A 22095-nucleotide genomic window follows, 5' to 3' on the forward strand; every position below is an offset into this window, starting at 1 on the left:
TACCTTTTTTTATTGATAAATAAATAATGTTTACTCCTAATAAATACTTGTTCAATGTTTAGTGAATTTTCACAGTTGTTGTAGAAGGGGGATTATCCATCCACGTGATGATGCATAATTCTTTTATTTTTATTTTTTAATGGCTTGTACATATGTTGTAATATAAATTTAGTGGTTTTCCCTTTATGCAAATCTTCTCAGTTACGCATTAACTTTACAACGTTAAACATCAGATTCAAAGCTTTTGATGAGGTTAGATTTTTTTTCCTTGTCTGTCACCAAGTAGTTTCAATGGGGTATGTATTCTGTTTTAATCAATTCCTATCACTATTGAAATTTGATATTTTTTTTTTATTCTCTTACTGCTGGAGTTAGGGGAAGTTACTACGTTTTGAGGACCCTTATTCCGCAAAAGTTGCTTTTAGAAAAAGTGTGAAAAGTTGGAAAAAATCACACCAATCATAACATCTCAATTGGGAGCCCTGGATAGTAACCGAGCGATGAACATTGCTAAACTAAACAATCTCCTCTTGAAGTATCTTTTTTATTTAAATTTTCTTGAAGTTTTCACTAACGATTTTCTTAATACGTGTTGCGTTCATTGCACTAACTTTGATTTTTTTTTTTTCAAGGAATTTCATTTTATGGCACTTCTTGGGATAGAACGGGTTAAACTAATTTCCAAAATTTATATATATTTTTAAAACGTATAAGAAAATTAAAATAATAAGAATAAATATTTATTATAATAAATATATGCAATACATAAAATAAATAAAGAAGTATAAATGTATAAAAACATTTCAACCTTCTTAACTGAGTGAAGTAAGAGAAAAGTTAGGTGAGGAGGATTGGAACGCAGGGAAAAAGGAGGAAAAACCTGCAAAAATTAAAATAAAACCCTCATAATCTATAGGTTTTTTTCTGCAACTGAGAGTTTAAAGTAAATCGTGAGTTTTTGGAGAAAATAAAAATCAAATTTATACCAGTGGCTGACTTCCAATGAGCCGATTCTATTGAAGAGGTTAATGACTGGTTCCAATTTAGTGCTTTGCGAAAAACTCTCCCAGAAGATTTCACCATCTACTTTGAAAATTTGAACCAATTTATACCAATAATTCTGGATATGCACTAAATAAAAAAATAATAAATACTCGTGAGCGATTTCTATGCATGAGAATATTTTTAATCATTTCTAATAGTCTTTTGACGCAGGAATTGGGAATAAAAATGTTAAAAATAATTATGAGTTTGTCTTGTTTTAACAGGTGAGAAAAAATTGGTTACGTCATAAATGATTTGTAAAAAAAGGAAAAAGTGAACATTAATAAAAAAAAAAAAAAAAACTGCGCATGCGGTGGTAATAGAGTGGGTATTCAGCTATTTATTAACGCTAATATGGTAAAGAGCTGGCTGCCAGTAGTGATGAAGATGTTTTGTGCATTGGTGATTGAGAAAACAGGACATCTGAGCATGTATTTATTAGCCGCCCTTGGCTGGCACAGTAAACATTGATATTTTTAGTTGTAAATCTCTGACGTCACTTTTTTTTAACAGCAACCAATAGTACTTTTTTTTTTATAAAGTGTGAGAGAAGGCTAAGATCTGCTAGTTGAATTCCAGTTTATCTACCTGTCACATTTAAAAACTATTTTCTATCAGTTAACGCAAATGAACAAGTTACACTATTTTTTCCTGTACATGTGTACTGTACATTATATATAAATACGTATGAAATGTGATAACAAGTTGTACGTATAGATAAGTGATAAAGTGTTCGTTATCTTAAGTATTGTGGCTTCATATCTCTTATGCTTTTATACGCGGGTGGTTAGTAATATTTTATTCAATTGCCGGCAGAACGTCGTGCTCCCTTGATGATATGTTGTAACGTGTGTAGTGTTGTTTTGTTTGGTGTATGAGTGTGTGGTTCCCCACACAGATCCATGGTAATTCTAATCACTGAATCATCTTCAACAGTATTGCAACAGCAATCAACTATCAAAATGTTTCGCAAAGGCTCTAAAGATGTGATTATTGTAAGTTTTTTGTTTTTGTTTTTAAGAAATAATTATTTCAATCGTAAAAGTGGAGTTCAAAGCGGGATGGGCTGTGGAGGTCCCAGTTTCGAGTACAGGCCCTGACTGGTGCGCTTACATTATTTCTGTTTACTGTTCTCTTAACTTAATGTCCCTTCTGTGATAAGAGAAACTTTGTCCAGAGTTCGGCAATGAGCTAAACAGGCTTAGGGCAAATTGCCTCAGATGTTAACTCGCCTTAGTTAACTGATCTTTCTTTTATTGCGTGATAATTCTTACTGCAGGGATTTCAAAGTTTCTTAAAAGCAGCATCCTTAAAGTATACTATTTAAAACTTTTTCAAAATATTAGATAGACTAGGTGGATTATATTTGATAAAAAAAGGCAAAATTGTGTCAAATAAAATTAATAATAAAATCTAGAACATAATTCAACCAAACATATTTGATTATACTGAATTTATAATAATATTCTTGTTAATAATATTAAAATTGCTTTATTTGAATTTTTAAAGTCTGTAAGATTTTGTATCAACCATCTTTTAAATTGATTGACTTGACATAAAATTTTAAATGTTTATGGAAACCCCCTGATTAAGTCTGAAAGACCTATCTATATCTGGTAAAAGTGGTCTCACATAACTTCATGTAATAGAGAATTTTAAAAGCTGTACTCTCATTTGGGTTTACTCTCCTCAGTTTGAAATTACCTCCATCACCTTTCCTTTCAAGGTATGTGCGTTCAAGCATAAAGTCTCTGAATCTGGGGTTTTTTTACCGATTAATATTGCAGATTTTTTTATGATTGCATTTCTTTACCCTCCCTCAGCTCTCTCTGACTTTTAATTGGCATGACAATAACTTTCTATGTACAACTATACTTTCAAAAAAGGTATGTTCTAGGTTTCCAAAGTTGAGAGGTCGAAACTTTCTTATCCTTATCCACATCACGTACAATATAAAATATTTGAATTACTTTTCGGAAACTCACAAGGACACAGACAAAGTTATCTTTCTTCGATTTCATTTTTTGCCTGATGCAATTAAACCAAAGTTGATAGTGAAAAACAATAGAATAATGATATTTTTTATCGATAATAATTTGAGATATCACTTTAGAGGAATGTCTGTAGTATTCATTGCCACGATAACACTGAAAATTAATAAAGATAGTTATAATTTTTAAATAAAATTAACATGTATAACACGTTGAAGTCGTAAGTTAGAAAAAATTAATGAGAAGCTAATTTTGAAAAACTATAAGATCTTACCTCTTCTGAGGATTGGTGTGAGTGTTAGGTCAACTCTAAAGTGCTATTTGAAATTGTTATTTGGTTTTACGAACAGTATAATTATTTTGTAAATTTGATGTGTTTCTGAAATTCGGAGTATATATTCATACGACCTTGGGGATGTCGTTTGACTGTTATCACATTTTGTTGTTTTGGAGTTGAAGTTATTTAAAAATACCAGTTCTCTTGTAGTTAAAATCATTTTTCTATCACTCTCGTATTGTAAAGTATTTTTTGACTTTCTCCTGCCGCAATTTTACTCATAAATTTAAAGAAGGAAGTAAGAAGGTATTGTATGGCAATGCATTTCCTTAAGTTCGGTTTAAAGTTAAGCCTAAGTTAAAATTATCCAAATATGTACAATAGATTTAATAAAAACAATATCTCCCTATCCTGCCAAAAAAAACCGACGCTATCGTACCAGTTAGGGACCTTTTTTGGCAGACCTTAATCATTATTGATTTTATATTGAACTCATACTTTCTTTAAAGGAAAGCTTACTTTAATTTATATCTGTCAATCCCGAAGGGTTGAAAAAAAAAAGTTCCAATTGGAGGTGGTACTTAGAATAAATATTTGAAATATTTTCATTACAGAAAGTCAGATAGTTGATAACGAACCTTGATAGAATAATTTTTTAGTAGTTATGTAATTCAGTTATGTATGTTATTCAACTGAAGATATAAATTTTTAACATGCCAATGACAATTATACGGCCAAGATATTTAAATATTAGTGTTACATAATTACAAGTTTAACATTTATAAATTGAAATAATAAATGAACCACATTTTTTAATACAATTTCGATTTTGATTGTTGAGTAGAACATTCCAATTATTAAAAAAAAATAAATAAATAATCAATTACAATTGCAAAAGCGAATTAATCAAATGATTTTAATTCTTTGCTCATATCTTAAGTTAATATTGATAGATAGTCTCATATCAGCTTGGGTGAATAATTTTCCTAGTATTACTGAACTGTTAATCAAGATAGAAGAGAGCTTACCTGCTAAATATCAATAAGCAAATCAATGGCTACTAAGTTCTTCCTCTTAGCTTGACTCAGTAAACACGTTAATTTATTCGACGGTTTTCACACATCTTCAACTTTTAATCTCCAAAAGATATATTTTCGGTAGTTTACGATCGCCGTCATGAAGGAAGACAGTTGAGTTTTCTTTTCCAACATAAAAGGATTTGGTCCCCCACCAAGCTGCAAGTGCCCTTATCTGTCAAGTAAAAGGGACAAGAATTTGGTATAAATGTGCTGAGCAACTCTTGCGCCATTTCTCTCTCGCATTTGGCTGCATCATCAACAAACACCTCTCTCTCCAAGCCGACCATTTCCCGGTGCACTTAATTTGATAAGAGTAAATCCCCGATCAGATTATTTTATTTTTATGATTATTATTTAGCTGTTTGTTCTTACTATTGCAAGAGATGGGATTTGCTTAGTTTGAAACAAAACCATCTGGGTCTTGCTCTTAAATTTCTTGCCTCGAAGGCTCTCTAAACCGAAAAATGTGTTTTTCAACAACAATTGACTTTAAAAAATTACATTTTGGATATTTTTGATCAACTCGAAATTTAAATGATAATAATAGTAGTAATAAAATGTGGGTAAATTGTACACAGTAATGGCGAGACAAAAAAAGATGACGGTTTATTTCACAACAATATATTCTGACAAACCAGTTTGTTCTAGAATCCATTTAATCCATGCATGATATTATCTTAATGTATTAACTGAAAGAGCCTCAGTAATAAGGCTTCATTTGTCCGTAAGAAGAGACATTACACCACTAATAATAATCTTTCCAATAATTTCAACACTTAGGTAAATTCCTGTGAGCTGATATAAATAAGGATGACTGGTAGTGTTTCTCGGTCCGTGTTTAAATCGTATAAAGTTTTTAATCTCCTAAACAGTACTGAAAAAGATAAATATTTCCTAAAAATGGTTGGATTTCTCTCCTGCAGTGGAATTTCATATCACATGAGTGGAAAAATAATCACTGTAATAATAGAAATAAAAGATTATGATAACGATTACCATAATCTTGTAATTTATTTTAATTTTATTTCTTTCAGGAACAGAGATCATTGAAATCTGGTGAAGTAACTCAGCATGAAACACAAAATAGAAGTGCAGCAACCATGAGATTGCAGACTGAATCTTTTACAACGGAAAAGGTAAAAATTACCATTATATTATTTTATGTGCGCATAAGGAAAACAATGTAGTCTGTAGAAGAAAAAAGGCTAGAACTATTCATCCAAGGATATTATAATTAGAACCTTTCCTGTTTTTGTTGGAGAGGTAAAATGTCTAATTAATTTCTTCTTCTTCTTCTTTTTTTTTACCTATTTTATTTTGTGTATTTGCACAGAATACAATGGCCGCTCAACAACAAAGTCAAACAATCACTTCGACTGGTGTAATTAATCAACATTTGGCGCAATCATCGCATCAAAATATTACCTTTTCTAAAGGGTTGAGCACTAAAACAATTGTATCATCTCAGGTATATATCTCCATTATTTTAATTTTTCTTAATGAAGTATGCATAGCTATATGTTTAATTAACGTGCCTTTATTGATTTATTTTTAGTATTGACCATTTTTTAAATAACTAAATAAGTCCCCAACTCAGATACTTTTAGAAGGGAAAAAAACGATCTAAAATATGTTAGAAATTTTGTTCTACATATGTGGGTTTATCAATCAACAGGCCAACTTCTAAACCCAGGCCATCATTATTCGAACCTGGGAGTCATAAACGCAAAAAGTTTCAAGTTACTTTGTTTTTAGTTCCCATGTATTTAGTAAATTTTATAAAGTGAGACATTAGAGTGGAAGAGAGGGGATTATATTTTAGTGAAAATATAATCGCCCGACCAGTCAGGTAGAGTTAAAAGTGGATGTTACTGTCCAAATTCTTCCAACGCTTAGCATATACTTTGTTCATTTTTTTCAAGGAACTAATAGGCTTTACAATAATTCATTACTATTTCCATTGAGTGAAAATGCTTTAACGATGAGTTCGAGGAATAAGCAAAATTTTGTTAATATGGTTCATTCTTTCAAACAGTTGTATGCAGACTCCCCTTTTTAAGTCATTAGTTTCCTTATTCAATTTCTTGAAGGAAAAAACATAAAGTTTCCACAATTTCTTCCTTTGTTCTAATTTCCTTCTCTTTTTCTAACTATTTTGAAGAAAAGTTTCGTGTATTATAATTTTTCATTTCTTTGCAGTCGAGTCAGATAATGAACGGCCAAAACATTAAAATGATCGAAGGTGATATACTACCAGCGTCCTTTGATGATCTTGAAAATCTTTGTGCAAAATCTTCTCCACAAGAGGTAGAAAAGGCCAAAGAAAAGTATAAAAATTTGTTGGAAAAAGCTATTAAAAAAATTAAAGGAATTAAAGGAGAGGGTAGTAAACAAGTTCCATCAATACTGAATCGGTTAAACGAGATGATTCGCAAAGCGTGGGAAGTTCCAACGCATGGACATGAACTGGGAACATCATTATGTAATGCCCTGAGAACCAGTGGAGGACTAGATTTCCTATTGACTAATAATAGCGACGATGAACAACAATTTGCGAGTGCGAAATTATTAGAACAATGTCTGACCACCGAAAACAGAGACTATGTGGTGGCTAATGGTCTCGAAATGGTTGTAACATCGGCCTGTGTATGTACGAAAAATTCCAATTCAGTTGATCACTCAAGAGTGGGTACAGGAATTTTGGAACATTTGTTCAAACACAGTGAAACAACGTGCAGTGACGTTATACGATTAGGTGGACTTGATTCAGTTTTATTTGAGTGTAGGAAAAACGATGTGGAAACGTTAAGGCATTGTGCTGGTGCATTGGCTAATCTATCATTGTACGGAGGTGCTGAAAATCATGAGGCCATGATTAAAAGAAAAGTACCAATGTGGTTGTTTCCACTTGCATTTCACAATGACGACAATATAAAATATTATGCGTGTTTAGCCATAGCTGCCTTGGTGGCAAATACAGAAATTGAAGCTGCCGTCCTAAAATCTGGTACCTTAGATCTAGTAGAACCTTTTATAACTACACATAATCCATCAGAATTTGCTAATTCCAATCTAGCACACGCCCACGGCCAAAGTAAACACTGGTTGCAAAAGTTGGTACCGGTTTTAAGTTCCAAGCGAGAAGAAGCTAGAAATTTGGCTGCTTTTCATTTTTGTATGGAAGCGGGAATCAAGAAGCAACAAGGAAATACAGAACTGTTTATGGATATTGGCGCTATTGAACCTTTGAAGAAAGTTGCTAGTTGTCCAAATGCAATTGCTTCTAAATTCGCCGCCCAAGCGTTAAGGTTAATCGGTGAAGAAATTCCTCATAAACTAAGTCAACAAGTACCTTTATGGAGCACTGAAGACGTCAGAGAATGGGTGAAACAGGTAAATTTATATTACTAGTCAGTAATTGTATAGTAAAATTACATTAAAAAATCTCTAATACCTTTTAAAAGAGCTGGCAATGATGAGGTACACGGACGGGGCGAAGTCCCTCTGAAGTATTGGGGCTTAGAATTTTGAGCAAGGGCCCAGGCTCCGAGGGCCTATCTTCATTAGCCAAGTATCTTCCATTAGTTTTGAAACGGTAGATCTCGTAATTAAAAAAATATCTTTATTTTGCATGACGTTTATGCTTTCTTAAAACTTACAGTTTTAATTAACATTAAATATAAGAATTGCAGATAGTTTGTTATTTCCTTTCTCAAGTTTTGATTGACCCTTGGGTTTGTGCCGTCTCCAAGTAAGAAACGTTGTCTCACACAATTGCAGTGGCGTTGTAATTCCTCCTTTGCAACATTATGCATATCGAAAACTAATGCCCACATTTGTTTAAAATATTTAGCTAATATATAAATACTTTTATTAGAATTGTTTTTCTAATCGGAAATATATATATATATATATCACTGCAAACATTGCTAGTGTATTCTTAAATTTTTCTTATTTTTTTCCAGATTGGTTTCGCAGAATGTGCTCCTAACTTCAGCGACAGTAGAGTTGATGGTGATCTCTTGCTCCAATTAAATGAAGAAAATCTAAAAAATGATATAGGAATTACTAATGGAATTCGAAGGAAAAGGTAAATATCTTGGAATATAGAAAAACAAAATCTGTCACTCGCATCGTAGTTCACCATTATAATACAAGATCTCTGTAATAAAATGATACAGATGAAGACAGTCCCACTAGAAACAAAATCTCTTAAGAAAAAGTTGCAAACCCAATTATTTAAACTCTTTGATGAGCGACTAAGAATTTACAGAAAAAACGCGCTACTTACGAGTGCGAAATGTGTGGTCTTGCATTATGATGTTGGAGAAGAACTTTTTTTATTGACTGAAGAGGGATACTTTTAGGACAGATCGGCATGGACCCAATCCAATTGGGCTGAAGAGTTCATATGTGATCGCTAGCCCAACGGGAACCAACTTGAAATGCATAACTCCTCTACAAAGCTTTCTTCGAGTATTTCTTGCATCTTCTCTTAAAAAGTTGGGCCAAGCGACCGAGGATTCACCGATTTTGGCACACTTTTAAGAGTAATCATATCTCCTTTCATGATAGTTTTAAACCAGTACTATGCCTTCAGAATTAACAAAGCATCAGCCCCCTTCAACTTTACAAAGTTCTCGTGCTGTAGCAATTGCAGAAATTTTTTTTTTTTTAAAGTAACGCTTCTCTATCAATTTTATAATTCAACTCAATTCGTCTGTAATACTGTTATTTACTGAATACATAATCTGTTCATTCAACTGATAAAAAAAAAAACAGCAGACTTTTGTCACAATGCACACTTTATCATGTCCTATGTTCTTAATTTATATTGTTACTTTTGCAGATTTACCAGAGAACTACAAAATCTGAAAAAGATGGCCGATTATAGTAGTCGAGATGTGAGCAATCTTAATGCATTCCTATCCAATATAGGCCCAGAATTTTGTATTTATACATATTCTATGCTAAATGCTGGAGTAGACAAAGAAACTTTGAGGTGAATAAAAATTGCAATATAGCATTATTGTGGAACGGTGTTGTCTATTTTGTGTTTGTTGTTAGATTTGTTTTTGTGATTGTTTTATTTGCTTTATTGTAACAGGTGTTTGTCTGAAGATCAGTTATTAAATGAGTGCGGTATTACAAACAGCATACACAGATATCGTATGCTAGATTCTATAAGAGGTAAAAAATAATTTTTTGTTTACAGTGTAAAATGTAATTATTTTAATAAATAAAAATAAATTTCATATTTTTGTTTTTATAATCCTTTGGGATAGTTTTTTTAAAAATAAATTTTTAAAGAAAATAAAATTATTCATTTACTTAAAGAAAGAAAACAAGTAGTTGATTTTAAAATTCATTCAGAAAAATAAAAATTTATTTTTATTCATGGAATTTAAGTTGTAGTATTTAATATCAAATTTTACAAAGTAGAAATTCAGCGGATACTTTTTTTCAGCTCATGAAAATACATTAGGAACATCATTTGAAGAAAATATAGACAAATCGTTAGATGTGTTCGTTAGTTACCGTCGTTCCAATGGATCTCAATTAGCCAGGTAATTTAGTAATTTTATTTTAAAGAAAAATCCATACTGAAATGCTCGCACGTCTTTCTCTTCCCTTTACCAACTTTTACCCGGGGGAGTGATGATGGTTTCTACAAATTTGTATTTCACTCGGTAATTTAGTATTCATCAGTATTATATAAGACATAGTTCCACTAAAATTCGAGGATAAGACAACTGCTTCTTTTTCACAGAGCTCATATCTATTTTATTTATTTTTTTATTTTATTTTATTTTTTTCCAAAGATAAGTGTAGGACTACCGAGTGCAATTAGTTAACTTGCTGTTAAATAAAATCGAAGGAGCCATTTTCGAAAAAATCTATTCATTCAATAAAGCGGTTGACATTCTTAAGATTTCTTTAAGTTAAAATCTGGTTCCCTGAAGGATCAAGGCAAAATATAATGGTCGACCCTACCGCGATTTTTCATTTTTTATTTGATTGGTTAGATAGTATGCTCTGACCATATTCTTTAAGAAATGATTTAGGTACAAGTGACCTCAAAACTTAAATTTTCATAGAAAAAAACAAAATATTAAATCGACACCATTGCAATATTTTTGTCTTTACTTACTCATGCTTAAGATTAGGTAAAATTACTTTAATAATTACTTAAATTTAAAAAGAGCTGAATTGTGTAAAACAAAAATAAAGAAGGGCAAATGTGTTACTTGCAAAGTTTTTATTTCAACATAGAGAAAATTAGTAAAATACTGCAGTAATCGGCGTTATAAAAAAATTATAGTATATTTCTTTCTTAATTTGTGTAAAGTCAACTGTACATGGCACCTAATTTATTTATTTTTTTTTTGCAATTTTGAATTTTGAAAATTTAATTTTATTTGCTAAATTTTTCTAAAAATGTATTTAAAGTATTATTTGCCAATAAGCAGCCCTTATCTTAATTCTTACGTGTTATTTGTTTATTGTGTTTGTGGTCTTGTTTAATTCTTACATAAACAAGGATCTTACCTTACCACCGCTCTTGTCAACTTTTAGACGGAAAATTTCTCAATTGACAAAATTTATAAGTGCTTATGGTAAAAGAGAAAGTAATGTTTCAAACTCATAATTCGTATATTAAAATTGCAATTTTTGTAATTTTCAATATATATCTTTTTTAGTAAATTAAGTTTTTTACTGATTCAAAAAAAAAATATATTAAATTCTCATCATCGCTCTTTTATTTTAGTTTGTTGAAAGTACACCTTCAACTAAGAGGTTTCTCAGTATTCATTGATGTGGAAAGATTAGAAGCTGGAAAATTTGACAATAATTTACTACAAAGTATTCGACAAGCCAAACATTTTCTATTAGTACTCACTCCACAGGCACTTGATCGTTGTATTGATGACGATGAATGTAAAGATTGGGTACACAGGGTGAGTAAGAGTTAATATTAATGAAATAAAATAGTTTATTATAGATAAAGACGCCGTAAGTTCATTAACGAGTGAACGTTGATAACTGGGTTATTGATTGAGAACTTTATTGATCTTATTCCTCATAGCATTTGCTGATTGTTTCAATAAAAATTCCAAGAAATTAATCTTTGTTTATTTATTAGGAAATTGTAGCAGCTCTACAGGCTTCCTGTAACATCATCCCAATCACAGATAATTTCAAATGGCCAGATCCAGAGAAACTTCCTGATGACATGAGAGCCGTATGTCACTTCAATGGAGTAATGTATGTTTAATGATTTTTTTATTGTTTTAATTTATTTAGTATTTGAAAATCTAAATATGAATCCATATAATAAGTAAATATAAGTAGTGATATAAATGGAGATTGAAAAGCAGGAGGAGAGAGAGAAACTACCACGGTAGCACTTTTTAAGGTATATCTATGTGTGGAACTTGTGATATTTGGCTGGGCTTGCAAGTTGTTGAATGTTTGGGATGCTGATGTCATTGTAAAGAGCGAGATTTGTCTGAGTTGTTTAGATTGGAAATCCAAATCTTGTAGTTTTGGTTGAACTCCTCCACTCTAATCAAAATTATATCAATTGCTGAAGTTCTATATGCAATTTGGAGCGTCGTCCTAGAATGTCCAAATCAATGTACATTATAACTCTACTGTATATGTTGTACAGTCCTAAGATGTCGCTAGGCCAAAAGCTCGGTAAAAATTAAAGAAATATTGGCTGAAATTGTCAGTATTCTATCTCCTTTCTGAAGTTTTTGCGCGTTTTGTCGTACCTGCTTGCATTGTAAGTGGGTTACAAGTGAGGCGTTTTTCTTTGAAGAACCGAAGGTAGCATACAAGGCCTGTACAAGAAAGATGATAGTTTTTGAAGAAGACAGGCGTCTCGTCGGGAATAATGAATAATAAATTCACATAATAAATATTCTTTCTTAACTTCAAGTCATTCTCTACTTAAAACAAAAATATCAGTTTTTGAGAAATCAAAATCCTTAACTACTTAGCAAGACATTTCTCAATTCTGTTTCTATTTTATGACGATTTTTGTTTTTTGTTTTTTTCTTGCTATTAGGTGGATTCATGATTATCAGGATGCTTGCGTTGACAAACTGGAAAGGTTTTTAAGAGGAGATAGCCCAGGAAGTCGAGTGGGGGGAATGAGCGGGAGTGGGAAGGGCGACTGCACTCCCGGGACACCATCAATCGTCCAAAAACCAGCTTTCCAACGCAATCACTCCAACATGAGTGCAGATGGATCAGACGGAAGCAAGGATTGACTAGAAGGGCACGCCAGGTAATTTACTCAATTCTAAGGGTTAATAGTAGTTTTGCTACCACAATCTCTATTTTTCTTAAAAGATGCTTTTTAAGAACATATAAGGTAACGTGAAGACAAAAATAGCCTCGTAACCTTTATTAATGTTATTACAGCATATCCTACAATTGACGTTAAATACCCAGTATCATTAAAATAATTGAGAAAATTCAATTTTAAAAAAAGACTGTAATTCAAAACTTCTTTTTCATACCTCAGAAATTGAAAAAAGATTCCGCCATACATCTTACCTGATTGATCAGGGACAAATCCTTGAACACGCCTTTTTTATTACATCCAATATCAATATTCGGTCTTAATTGCACGAAATTCTCCTACGATGTGAGCCATCGTTTCTTTTATTCCCTCCACTTTGCAGACACTTTGTACGCCCAAGAACTTTACGATTACCTTTACCCATAAATCTTTTAGATTGAGCACACAGTTGTGAATGTTGGATTCATCTCAACAATTTTGCATCCACATCCAAGAATATATATTCATCCAAGAATTAAGTATGTATCATTAACGTAAGTGGCACTTCTAGTCGACTGATTTTCTTTAAATCTGTAATTTAAAATATTGACAGATATACTCAGTGTAATTGAGCATTGAATATTTACAGTGAATTTGTTACAAAAACAAAGAATTGTATTTTCTTTTTTACTCGTTTCATGTCTTTCTGTTCGTGAATTAGTTAAAAAAAAGGTAAGGAATTATTTTGAAAAAGTCTAGATATTGAATTTGAAATAAAGATTAGTTAAAAAGTAACACTGGGATAGTTGTTAAACTACTAGTTTATCAATTCTAATATTGTTTATAATTACTTCTTGAATTGAAATATTTTTTATTATTGTTTATTGTTAACAGGCGCCGCAAATCAGCGAGTCCAATGGGGAATGCCTGGCGTCCGCCCACCAGCCCCAAAAGCAGGAGCCGTCGTACGCGGGCGGCAACGGCAGCTGCACCTCCTCGCTCGCAAAGCGTAGAGGCGCTACTCGATTCACCCCCCTCACCATCCCAGGGCCCGGTTCAACGTGCAATCAGTGCTCAACAAATAGAACCGCAACAATCTATGATGGACGACCAATCGGAAATAGCCACATCGGAAAACGATACTCTAAGAAGAAAGCGCAACTTCGTGGATCGTTGGGCGAGCAAGGTGAGATCGATGATGAAGAAATAATGACCCCAAAAGTTATCAATTCACCAATGTCAGGCAGCCTAATGCAGGCTGCTTTTGATCTTTGGGATGCCAAGGAACGAAATAAACGAACCGGACTTAAGTGTTAAAAAACTAGTACAAGATCTCAGTTCGAAAAGTACTCTTAGTTGCACTTAAGTTAAGAGTTTTAATTTTTTCCTCTTTCCTATTTAGTACAAGCAGTGAATTTGTATATCTTATTTGAAAATTGTCTTCTCAAAAACTATTTCACTACTAGAAAAGTGCAGGCCAGTATTCATGGTGCCTTCACAAACATGCCTCTGTTATTTGTAAATAAGTATAAATATAAGCTTTTAAATTTGTAATAATACGTGTATATGTGATTCGAATGTGATTATTAATTTAAAACACAAAACCAGAAAAAATGAACTATGTATTTTTGTATATTTATTTAAATAACACAAAATTCTTTAATTTTTATATATAAATTATAAATTCTGCGATATATTGCCTTCGATTAACAAGCTTACGCAGTAAATAATGTATGCTATGTGATAATTGTATTTTATTAGATTAAACTAATAATTTTTTTAAAATATTGATAGTTTTTCTTATAAATCCTGTTAGAATGAGGTGCAAATTCCCTGTACGAATATCACTGATTAAGGAACTTGAATCCTAAAACTAGATTTAGTAATCCAGAGCAACATTTCAGTAAAGTTAGAAACTCTTGACCAGTTTCACTAGAATGTTCAAATTTTCTACAAACCGCATTCCATTCGTATGCCAGAGCTAGATTGTACATATTTAGTCGGATTGTTTCACAAAAAAAATGGAAAATCTTCATTAGTTTCACAAGAAATTCCTTAGTTTTGTCTTCTAACTTTCTGCTTCTATGCCAGGATTAGAAAAAAAAAAATGAAGTCTTCATTTGTTTTACTAGAAATTCCATAGTTTCTTCTTCTATTTTTATGCTTGGGTTTGATAACTCACCTTTGCGTCTGCTAGTTTCGGATGTAGAGGTTTAGAAAAATTTCTAAAAGGTAAGTTATTGTTAATTTGACTGAAAATTCCTCATTTTATGCTTCAAAAATCAAGGAATAAAAAGCTAATTTTGAACGCGAAAATTCTAAAAAAAAATATATATATAAAATGATTATAACATTTGCTAGAAACTGCTTATTTTCTAGACTAGATTTGGAAACTGAAGTTCTCGGAAAAGAGAAAAATAAATAAATACAATATCCAGAATTACTTAATTTTCTAGCTCTTACATTCTATTTCTATGCCAGGGAAGGTCATAGATTAGGTTGGCCAGTTTTGGAAGTACCAGTTCATAAAAAAGGGAAGAATGGGAAATCTTTACTAATTTTACCAGAATTTACTCAAAAATAAAGATAAAATGGAATATCATGACTGGTTTTACAATAATTTCCCTATTTTCTCGCTATTATATTCTATTTATATGCCAGGGCAAGAACATACACATTAGGACCACTTATTTTGGAAGTACCAGTTCATTAAAAAGGGAAGAAATACAAAATCTGTTATGGTTTTACTAGAAATTCCTTATTTTCTCGCTATTACATTCTAATTATAGGCTAGGGATAGACCGCACACATTAAGTCGGCCAGTAAACGACGTTGTAGTTTGTAAAAAAGGAAAGAAATACAATATCTTTCATAGTTTTACTAGAGTTTTCTAATTTTCTAGCTCTTATATTATATTTCTATGCCGGGACCAGATCATCCACATTAGGTCAGCCTGTTTTGGTAATACCAGTTCATAAAAAAGGGAATAAACGGAAAATTTTGGATGGTTTTACCAAAATTTCCTTAATTTCTCGCTCTTGCATTCTGTTTCTATGCCAGGGTTAGATCATGCACATTTAATCTCTTCTAACTTTAAATTTAGATTCTGAAAAAATTGGGATCTTGAAATTCTAGTCTTATTTTCTAGAAATTCTTTGTTCTCTTTTAAACATTCTTTTTCAATCTGGGATGGGCAGCACATCTTGTGTCTGCTAAGTGATAAAAGAAGATGAAAATCCTTCCGTTTACTAATAATTTTCCGCTATTACTAATTTTTTATGCCAGATCTGGGTTGTACACAACTGGTCGGATATCTATGGATACATAGTTTCATAAAAATAAAACAGAAATTCTACGTTTATTCTACTGTAAATTCCTTATCTTCTCCTTCGAACATTCTTTGTGAATTTAGGTAATACACCTTACTTCTGCTAATTTTGTAAGTAGAGGTGTAAAAAAAAAAAAGCACATTCTTCACCTGTTTTACTAGAAATTCTTTATTTTCCATTTCTATAATTCAACTTATAATTGATCATAATTATTAAGTTGGATAGTTTTTGATGTATAAGTTCAGAAAAAAGGTTAAAATAAAAATCTAGCTAGTTTTATCAGAAATTCCTTATTTTCTCCTTCTAACAATCTTTGTAAATTATGGAGTTGAATAATACACCTTGAAGTTCATAAAAAATAAAAAAGGGCAAATTGAAAATCTGTACTAGATTTACTAGAAATTCTAAGTTTCTCCTTCTAACATTCCATTTCTTTGCTTGGATTGGATAATACCCCATACGTCTGCTAGTTTTGAATTTAGAGGTTTTGAAAAAAGCTAGAAAATATATAGGAATATATAGAAATATCACGATATATAGGAATTCTTACCAGTTACTGTTATGCCAGATCTGGATAATGCACATTATATTTTCTTTTTGTGAATGTACAGGTTTACAAAATGGTAAATAATTTCTAGTTTTAGTAGATGATCAATTGTTTTTTATTTCCGAAATTCTATTCTTAAGCCAAGACTTGATCGAACACATTAGAAGGGCTAGTTTTGGAAGTAGAAGTTCAGAAAATAAAGGTAGTTTTACTAGGAATTCCTTAGTTTCTTCTTCTAACATTCCACTTCTATGCCTGAGTTGGATAATACCGTTTTGTGTACTAGTTTTGAATGTATCTTTGGCCAAGTTTTTGGGGTTTCTTTAAATTTCAACAAAGTAGTCCATTATAATCTTCTTGGCGTCAATAAAATACTTCTCTTTTGAAGTTATTTGGTTTAATTTGTCATTTGAAATAGTAAAATTTGGGCAAATCCTGTGTAAGTTGTTTGTCAAAAAGGGAGAATGTACCATTAGCAAACAATGAACACTTGATATGAGCTTTATTTTGGTTTAATAAATGAAGATATTAAATTTTACTACCGAACTTAGGGTTCACCAGCTCCGTTTAGTCGGGCACTAAGATATATTGCTGTTTGACACCAACAAGTTTCTATTGAATATGCCATTTTTAAAGTTTACAGTTTTGAAGTAATTTTTAACATTAAATTGTAATTAAATTAAAATTTAACTGAATTAATGAAAGTAATTTATAAAGTTCAAAGAGTATTTCCAGAATTTATGCTAATTTGCTTATTACAAAAATAACGTCCTTTTATTTGGTCTCTTCCTACATCAAGCTCTGTTACAAATTGAATTCATTAGCATTGATAATAAACTTATGAAAAACTCTCCGAGAGTAAACGCGTACTACGCAAATCTAAAACAAATTTGAACGATAACCATGTTGCAAACTTCCTCATAAAATTCGTGCAAATAAGATTTGTTTGAGGATGGTATTAAACGTATAAGTCTATAACATTTTAATAAAATTAAATAAGGATTATTACAATTTTATTTCATTTGTTTGCTGCATGCAAAAAAAAATATATTTATTAAATTACTAAATTTATCAATGAGATTTTTTATGTAAGAGTGTACAAAATTATTCACATGGCCACTTTAATAATTGAATTCGCCGAATCTAATAACTTCTGCTTCAAGTTAAATCACTACAGCTCTTGGGTTCAAATGACATTCTTTTTTTCTTTTATACAAAATAAATTAAATAAAGAAGTAGGTTGCCGATAGTAGGTAATAAATTTTAGAATTTAAAAGATTATATACAAAACTTAAATTGTAAATCATTCAGGTAAACTACGGAAGGAAATTAAAACGAAAAAATGCAGCGACTGAGATTTGTCTCAGAACTTCGTATCCTTTGTGTGTTACCATGTTCTTAACAAATACATATTGAATTCGAAAGCTATACAAATTGTAAGGAATACTATTTATTATAACCACGCTAAATTCTTTTTTTTTACTTTTCTTCTTTTTTTAATCCATTTTTAAAGTCTATAATGTTACTACATCCATGATTTATGTATGTACTTATATTGTGATTCGTTATTCAAAAAGTTTTATTGTACTTAATCTACATTTAGCTGAGCGTTATCATCATGTTTTCCACGAGTTTACAACTTTTAATTTCATACAGTCAGCTCTGATGGATTTTTTGATGAATACAGGTAACATTCTGCGTATTATCTCATTGCTTAAATTCTATTAATTAAGGCAAATTATAGCATTAGTGAATCCGTGTAATAACAACCTTGTCGAACTATAAGTCGAAAATTATTAATTTATTATTCGAACATATGATTAATTTAGTGAGTTCTTACTAGATCTAATAGTTTGCTATGTACAATTTTAACTTAAAAAACATGAATTCTGTCACTCTCGATTGAGTTACCAATCCGAAACCGATACTGCACTGAGAAAAAGGGTGCCAATGACCTTAGCTGTTGGCGCACCTTCAATTAAAAAAAAATAGGGATTTCAAAAATTTTCCTTAATATTATTAATTCCATTATTTGACATAATGTCAATTAACTCCTCTCTCAAGATAATTTATTGTTGACCTACTTTAATTTGATAATAATGAATTTATATTAGATATTTCCGTTGTTGTTTCTGCACCTACTGGATCTGGAAAGACTACCTTATTTGAGATTGCCATCATCAAACTTCTGGAAATGTGGGAACATTCAGACGAAGATGACAAAGAACAAAAGATAGTTTATAGTAGGTTTTAAAAATCGTTAATACTTTCTTAAATTATTTGGTTTTAATATAATTGACTTATCAATATTTTATTTATTTATTTATTTATTTTAAAGAACTTAAAAAGCGTAGCAGCTTGTCTATTCAAATTTCTGGTGATTTTAAATATTTATTTCTCTGATCTTAAAAAAAAAAAAATATGAACCGATCACTTTTAAGAAAATTACTATCAATTAGGATGTCGAGAATGGAAAAAAAGTAAAGGTATCTACATCAAAACCAGCTTCCCGATCTGCCTACAATATCTCAAGATAATCGCTGAACTCCTTATTTCCCAAGCGAGTATACCTGGTTTGATCAACTAGCGTTGACCAAAATAATGCGAAACTGCCTTCATAACCTACTCACCTACTCATTACAAGTCCTGCAGTCCAGGCTGAACTTTCTGCTCATCTACTGCCACTTAAACTCTCAAGCGAACAAATCTGCCAAAGTCCTCAATAGGGATCCAGGGAGAGTAGAAACTTCACTTCTTTACCTCCTTTCCAACCTTTTTTATAAACCTTGAGGCTACATGTCTCTCCAATGTTGATCTAACCCAAACATCCTCTACTCCTTAATGTCCCTAACACAAAATTGTTTATTTTCGGCGACCCTGGATCGAGTCAATGATCCCATTCTAGCAAACTCGTCCATTACTCATGTTTCTCTTGTCCAGTATTTCTGGATTCATGTTCTACCTACTGCTCGGGGCTTGGTACTTGAGTCTATGCCTTTATTCTCCCAATACTTTTAACTCCAACACGGCGCGCCGCAATGGACTAACAGTTCTGGCTTTTAAAAAATCTGACCACTTAATAATGTCCTTGCTATTCTTTTAGGAAACTTAAAGAACTAGATCAGATTATAAAGTAATTATTTTCCTGAAAAATAGCTGCTACATTATTAAGAGGTTAGATTTTTTTTGGTCAGATCTGTGATCACAATGTGGCGCGCCTTGTTGGAGTTAAAAGTATTGGGAGAATAAAGGCATAGACTCAAGTACCAAGCCCTGAGGAGTAGGTAGAACATGAATCCAGAAATACTGGACAAGGGAAATATGAACCATACAACCACCTCTCTTATTTGATAATTTTATTCCATATAAATTTAGACATAATTAAGGATTAATGGGATCATCAACCAATGATCTTGAATTCTAATAATTCTTAGAGGATTTTTGAAATAGGCAACCAAAGTGTTTCAAAACTCTTTCGAACAAGTTACCCTTTCATTTTGGAATGGCTCAGTTTTAGACAGATAAAGATTGCGAATTTTCCTTCTCTCTACCTGTGCATGCTTATCACCAAGTTAATAATTTCATATTTACATTTTAATGACTTTTTTTTTAAATTACAGTGGCACCAATAAAAGCATTGTGTACTGAAAAATTTAAGGAATGGGATAACAAATTTACCTCACTTGGCATTAGAGCAGTAGAAATAACTGGTGATTCAGATAATTCGGATCTCCTAACAATTCAGCATTTTAATTTAATTCTGACAACCCCAGAAAAATGGGATGCGCTGACAAGAAAATGGAAAGATCATACTTCACTTATTCAAATGATAAAATTATTTCTAATTGATGAGGTAAATGAAGAATACATGAATACTTATTCAAAAAAATAATTAAAAAAAATAGTTCAAATGCAGGCAAAAAAAAAAAAAGAACTGATCTCAAACTTAGGATTCAAATTTTGTATATTTAAAAAAAATAAAACGTTTGAACCTATATCATTAATACAGGTTCTAACGTTTCTCGTGAATTTTATTCGGTCTATGAGGTACAGTGCTGCTTCTAATCATTCTCTCTACTCTGCTACTAATAAAATATCACCACTGGCTAGAAGGGGACGATTCCTCCTCCAAAAATTAGTTTTTAAATGAGTTTGGATGAAACCAAAGTGATGATAACTGCTTTTACTTAGCGTACATTAGGAATTTGTAATACGCTTCTCGGCTTTGGATTTCTAATGGCTAGCACCCTATAATAAAGCAAAAGGATTCAGGTACAATCAATTTTTGATTTTAAAGAGAATTTTCAGACTGGAAGCGTGTACTTCTTAAACGTTTTTTTTCTTAGTTTGGTGTGCCGTCCATTCTGCTGTAGACAATATATTTTTTCCCACGTAAAAACTCAAAGTTAAGGAAAATTAATTTGTATAATTGGTTATAGGAGTAAGTCAAAATAGTAATTTTTTTTTTTTTTTAAGGTACATCTACTAAACGAAGAAAGAAGAGGGCCGACACTGGAGGCTGTTGTTTCAAGAATGAAAACTGTACAAGAATCTTTGGACTATAATGAAACTGGTGATGATTGGATACGATTTATTGCAGTTTCTGCAACCATACCAAACATTGAGGATATTGCAGCTTGGTTAAGTTTAAAACCAAAGGCAGCTAAATTTTTCAAGTAAATATATTTGTTATAGTAAAGTTTAGATTAGATTATAATTTATTGATTTATTTGAAATCACTTCTAGGTTCGGTGAAGAAATGCGCCCTGTACATTTAAAAAGAATTGTCAAAGCTTATCCTTGTAAAGATGAAAGGACAATTGGCTACAAATTTGATTTATCTTTAAATTATAAATTAAAACAAATAATAATGCAATATTCTGAAGGAAAACCCACATTGGTTATTTTTATTTTACTTTATAACATAGATTATATAATACCTTATTGACTTTTGTAATTTTTTATAAAATATTCATAGATTGATTTTCAACAGATTTTTTGCAGTACCCGAAAGAGTGTGCTAATGACTGCAAATGTTTTATGTGAACAAATTTCTTTTCATTTTACATCAGACCAAGTAGCAAATATTGTGTCAGTATCTGAATGTTTATTAGAAAACAAATTGAAAGGTTGGTTCCATTATTTTAATTAAGACTTTTTAAGGTAATGTTCACTACCTTCCTGGTATAACCTTCCAATTATATTGTATTGTAGAGCGTAAGTTCTGCTCAGTGCTGATATCTTAGAACTAAAATTGAATAAAAATCAGTGTTATTACAAATGTGTCAGTTAAATTCAAACTTTTGTGTTGGAGGAGATCGCGAGAATGTTCACATTTTTAAAAAAAATTATTTGTGAGGTAGAAAAACATACTTTATTGCATATTTATCATTATTCTTACTGGTTTTCATAGTGCAATGCGAATGAAGAACTTATTCAAAACTTCAAAATGAGAAGTACATTTTATAATCGTACAAAACATTAACGTGGGATTTTACTTCCAATCTCTTCACATTCCAAACAGTCGTTACAGAA

At 31.4% G+C, this 22095-nt stretch overlaps 2 protein-coding genes and 1 long non-coding RNA gene across 10 annotated transcripts in view; 2 read left to right on the top strand and 1 right to left on the bottom strand.

The window, feature by feature from the left end:
- Sarm (sterile alpha and armadillo motif) overlaps positions 1-14469 on the top strand; it is a 135311-nt gene extending 120842 nt beyond the window's left edge. For all 7 annotated transcript variants that reach the window (XM_074125231.1, XM_074125232.1, XM_074125237.1 and 4 more), the window contains 11 exons: positions 5426-5527; positions 5725-5859; positions 6591-7784; positions 8357-8481; positions 9241-9393; positions 9499-9581; positions 9859-9958; positions 11161-11350; positions 11536-11657; positions 12466-12687; positions 13579-14469. In XM_074125231.1, the coding sequence (XP_073981332.1) occupies positions 5426-5527; positions 5725-5859; positions 6591-7784; positions 8357-8481; positions 9241-9393; positions 9499-9581; positions 9859-9958; positions 11161-11350; positions 11536-11657; positions 12466-12670 (2409 nt within the window). In that variant the 3' untranslated portion in view covers positions 12671-12687; positions 13579-14469. The remainder of the gene's footprint in view (positions 1-5425; positions 5528-5724; positions 5860-6590; positions 7785-8356; positions 8482-9240; positions 9394-9498; positions 9582-9858; positions 9959-11160; positions 11351-11535; positions 11658-12465; positions 12688-13578) is intronic.
- LOC141452804 (uncharacterized) lies at positions 13962-17479 on the bottom strand. The gene is made up of 2 exons (XR_012457635.1): positions 16564-17479; positions 13962-14909 (listed from the first exon to the last, which is right to left on the bottom strand). It is a non-coding gene; the product is annotated as an uncharacterized lncRNA (long non-coding RNA).
- A 232-nt stretch (positions 17480-17711) lies between these two features.
- Positions 17712-22095, top strand: part of LOC141453683 (uncharacterized) — a 45736-nt gene continuing 41352 nt past the window's right edge. The window contains exons 1-7 of one of the 2 annotated variants that reach the window (XM_074127170.1): positions 17712-17933; positions 18164-18247; positions 18675-18803; positions 20181-20413; positions 21037-21236; positions 21307-21460; positions 21554-21689. In XM_074127170.1, coding sequence (XP_073983271.1) covers positions 17903-17933; positions 18164-18247; positions 18675-18803; positions 20181-20413; positions 21037-21236; positions 21307-21460; positions 21554-21689 — 967 coding nt within the window. In that variant the 5' untranslated portion in view covers positions 17712-17902. Of the gene's footprint in view, positions 17934-17971; positions 17997-18163; positions 18248-18674; positions 18804-20180; positions 20414-21036; positions 21237-21306; positions 21461-21553; positions 21690-22095 lie in introns of those variants that run through there. The other variant, XM_074127171.1, reaches the window with a different exon arrangement.

The sequence above is a fragment of the Rhodnius prolixus genome, unplaced genomic scaffold (assembly GCF_049639745.1).
Source record: "Rhodnius prolixus isolate KJV_2025 unplaced genomic scaffold, Rpr scaffold_3, whole genome shotgun sequence".
In the NCBI taxonomy this organism is placed as follows: Eukaryota; Metazoa; Arthropoda; class Insecta; order Hemiptera; family Reduviidae; genus Rhodnius; species Rhodnius prolixus.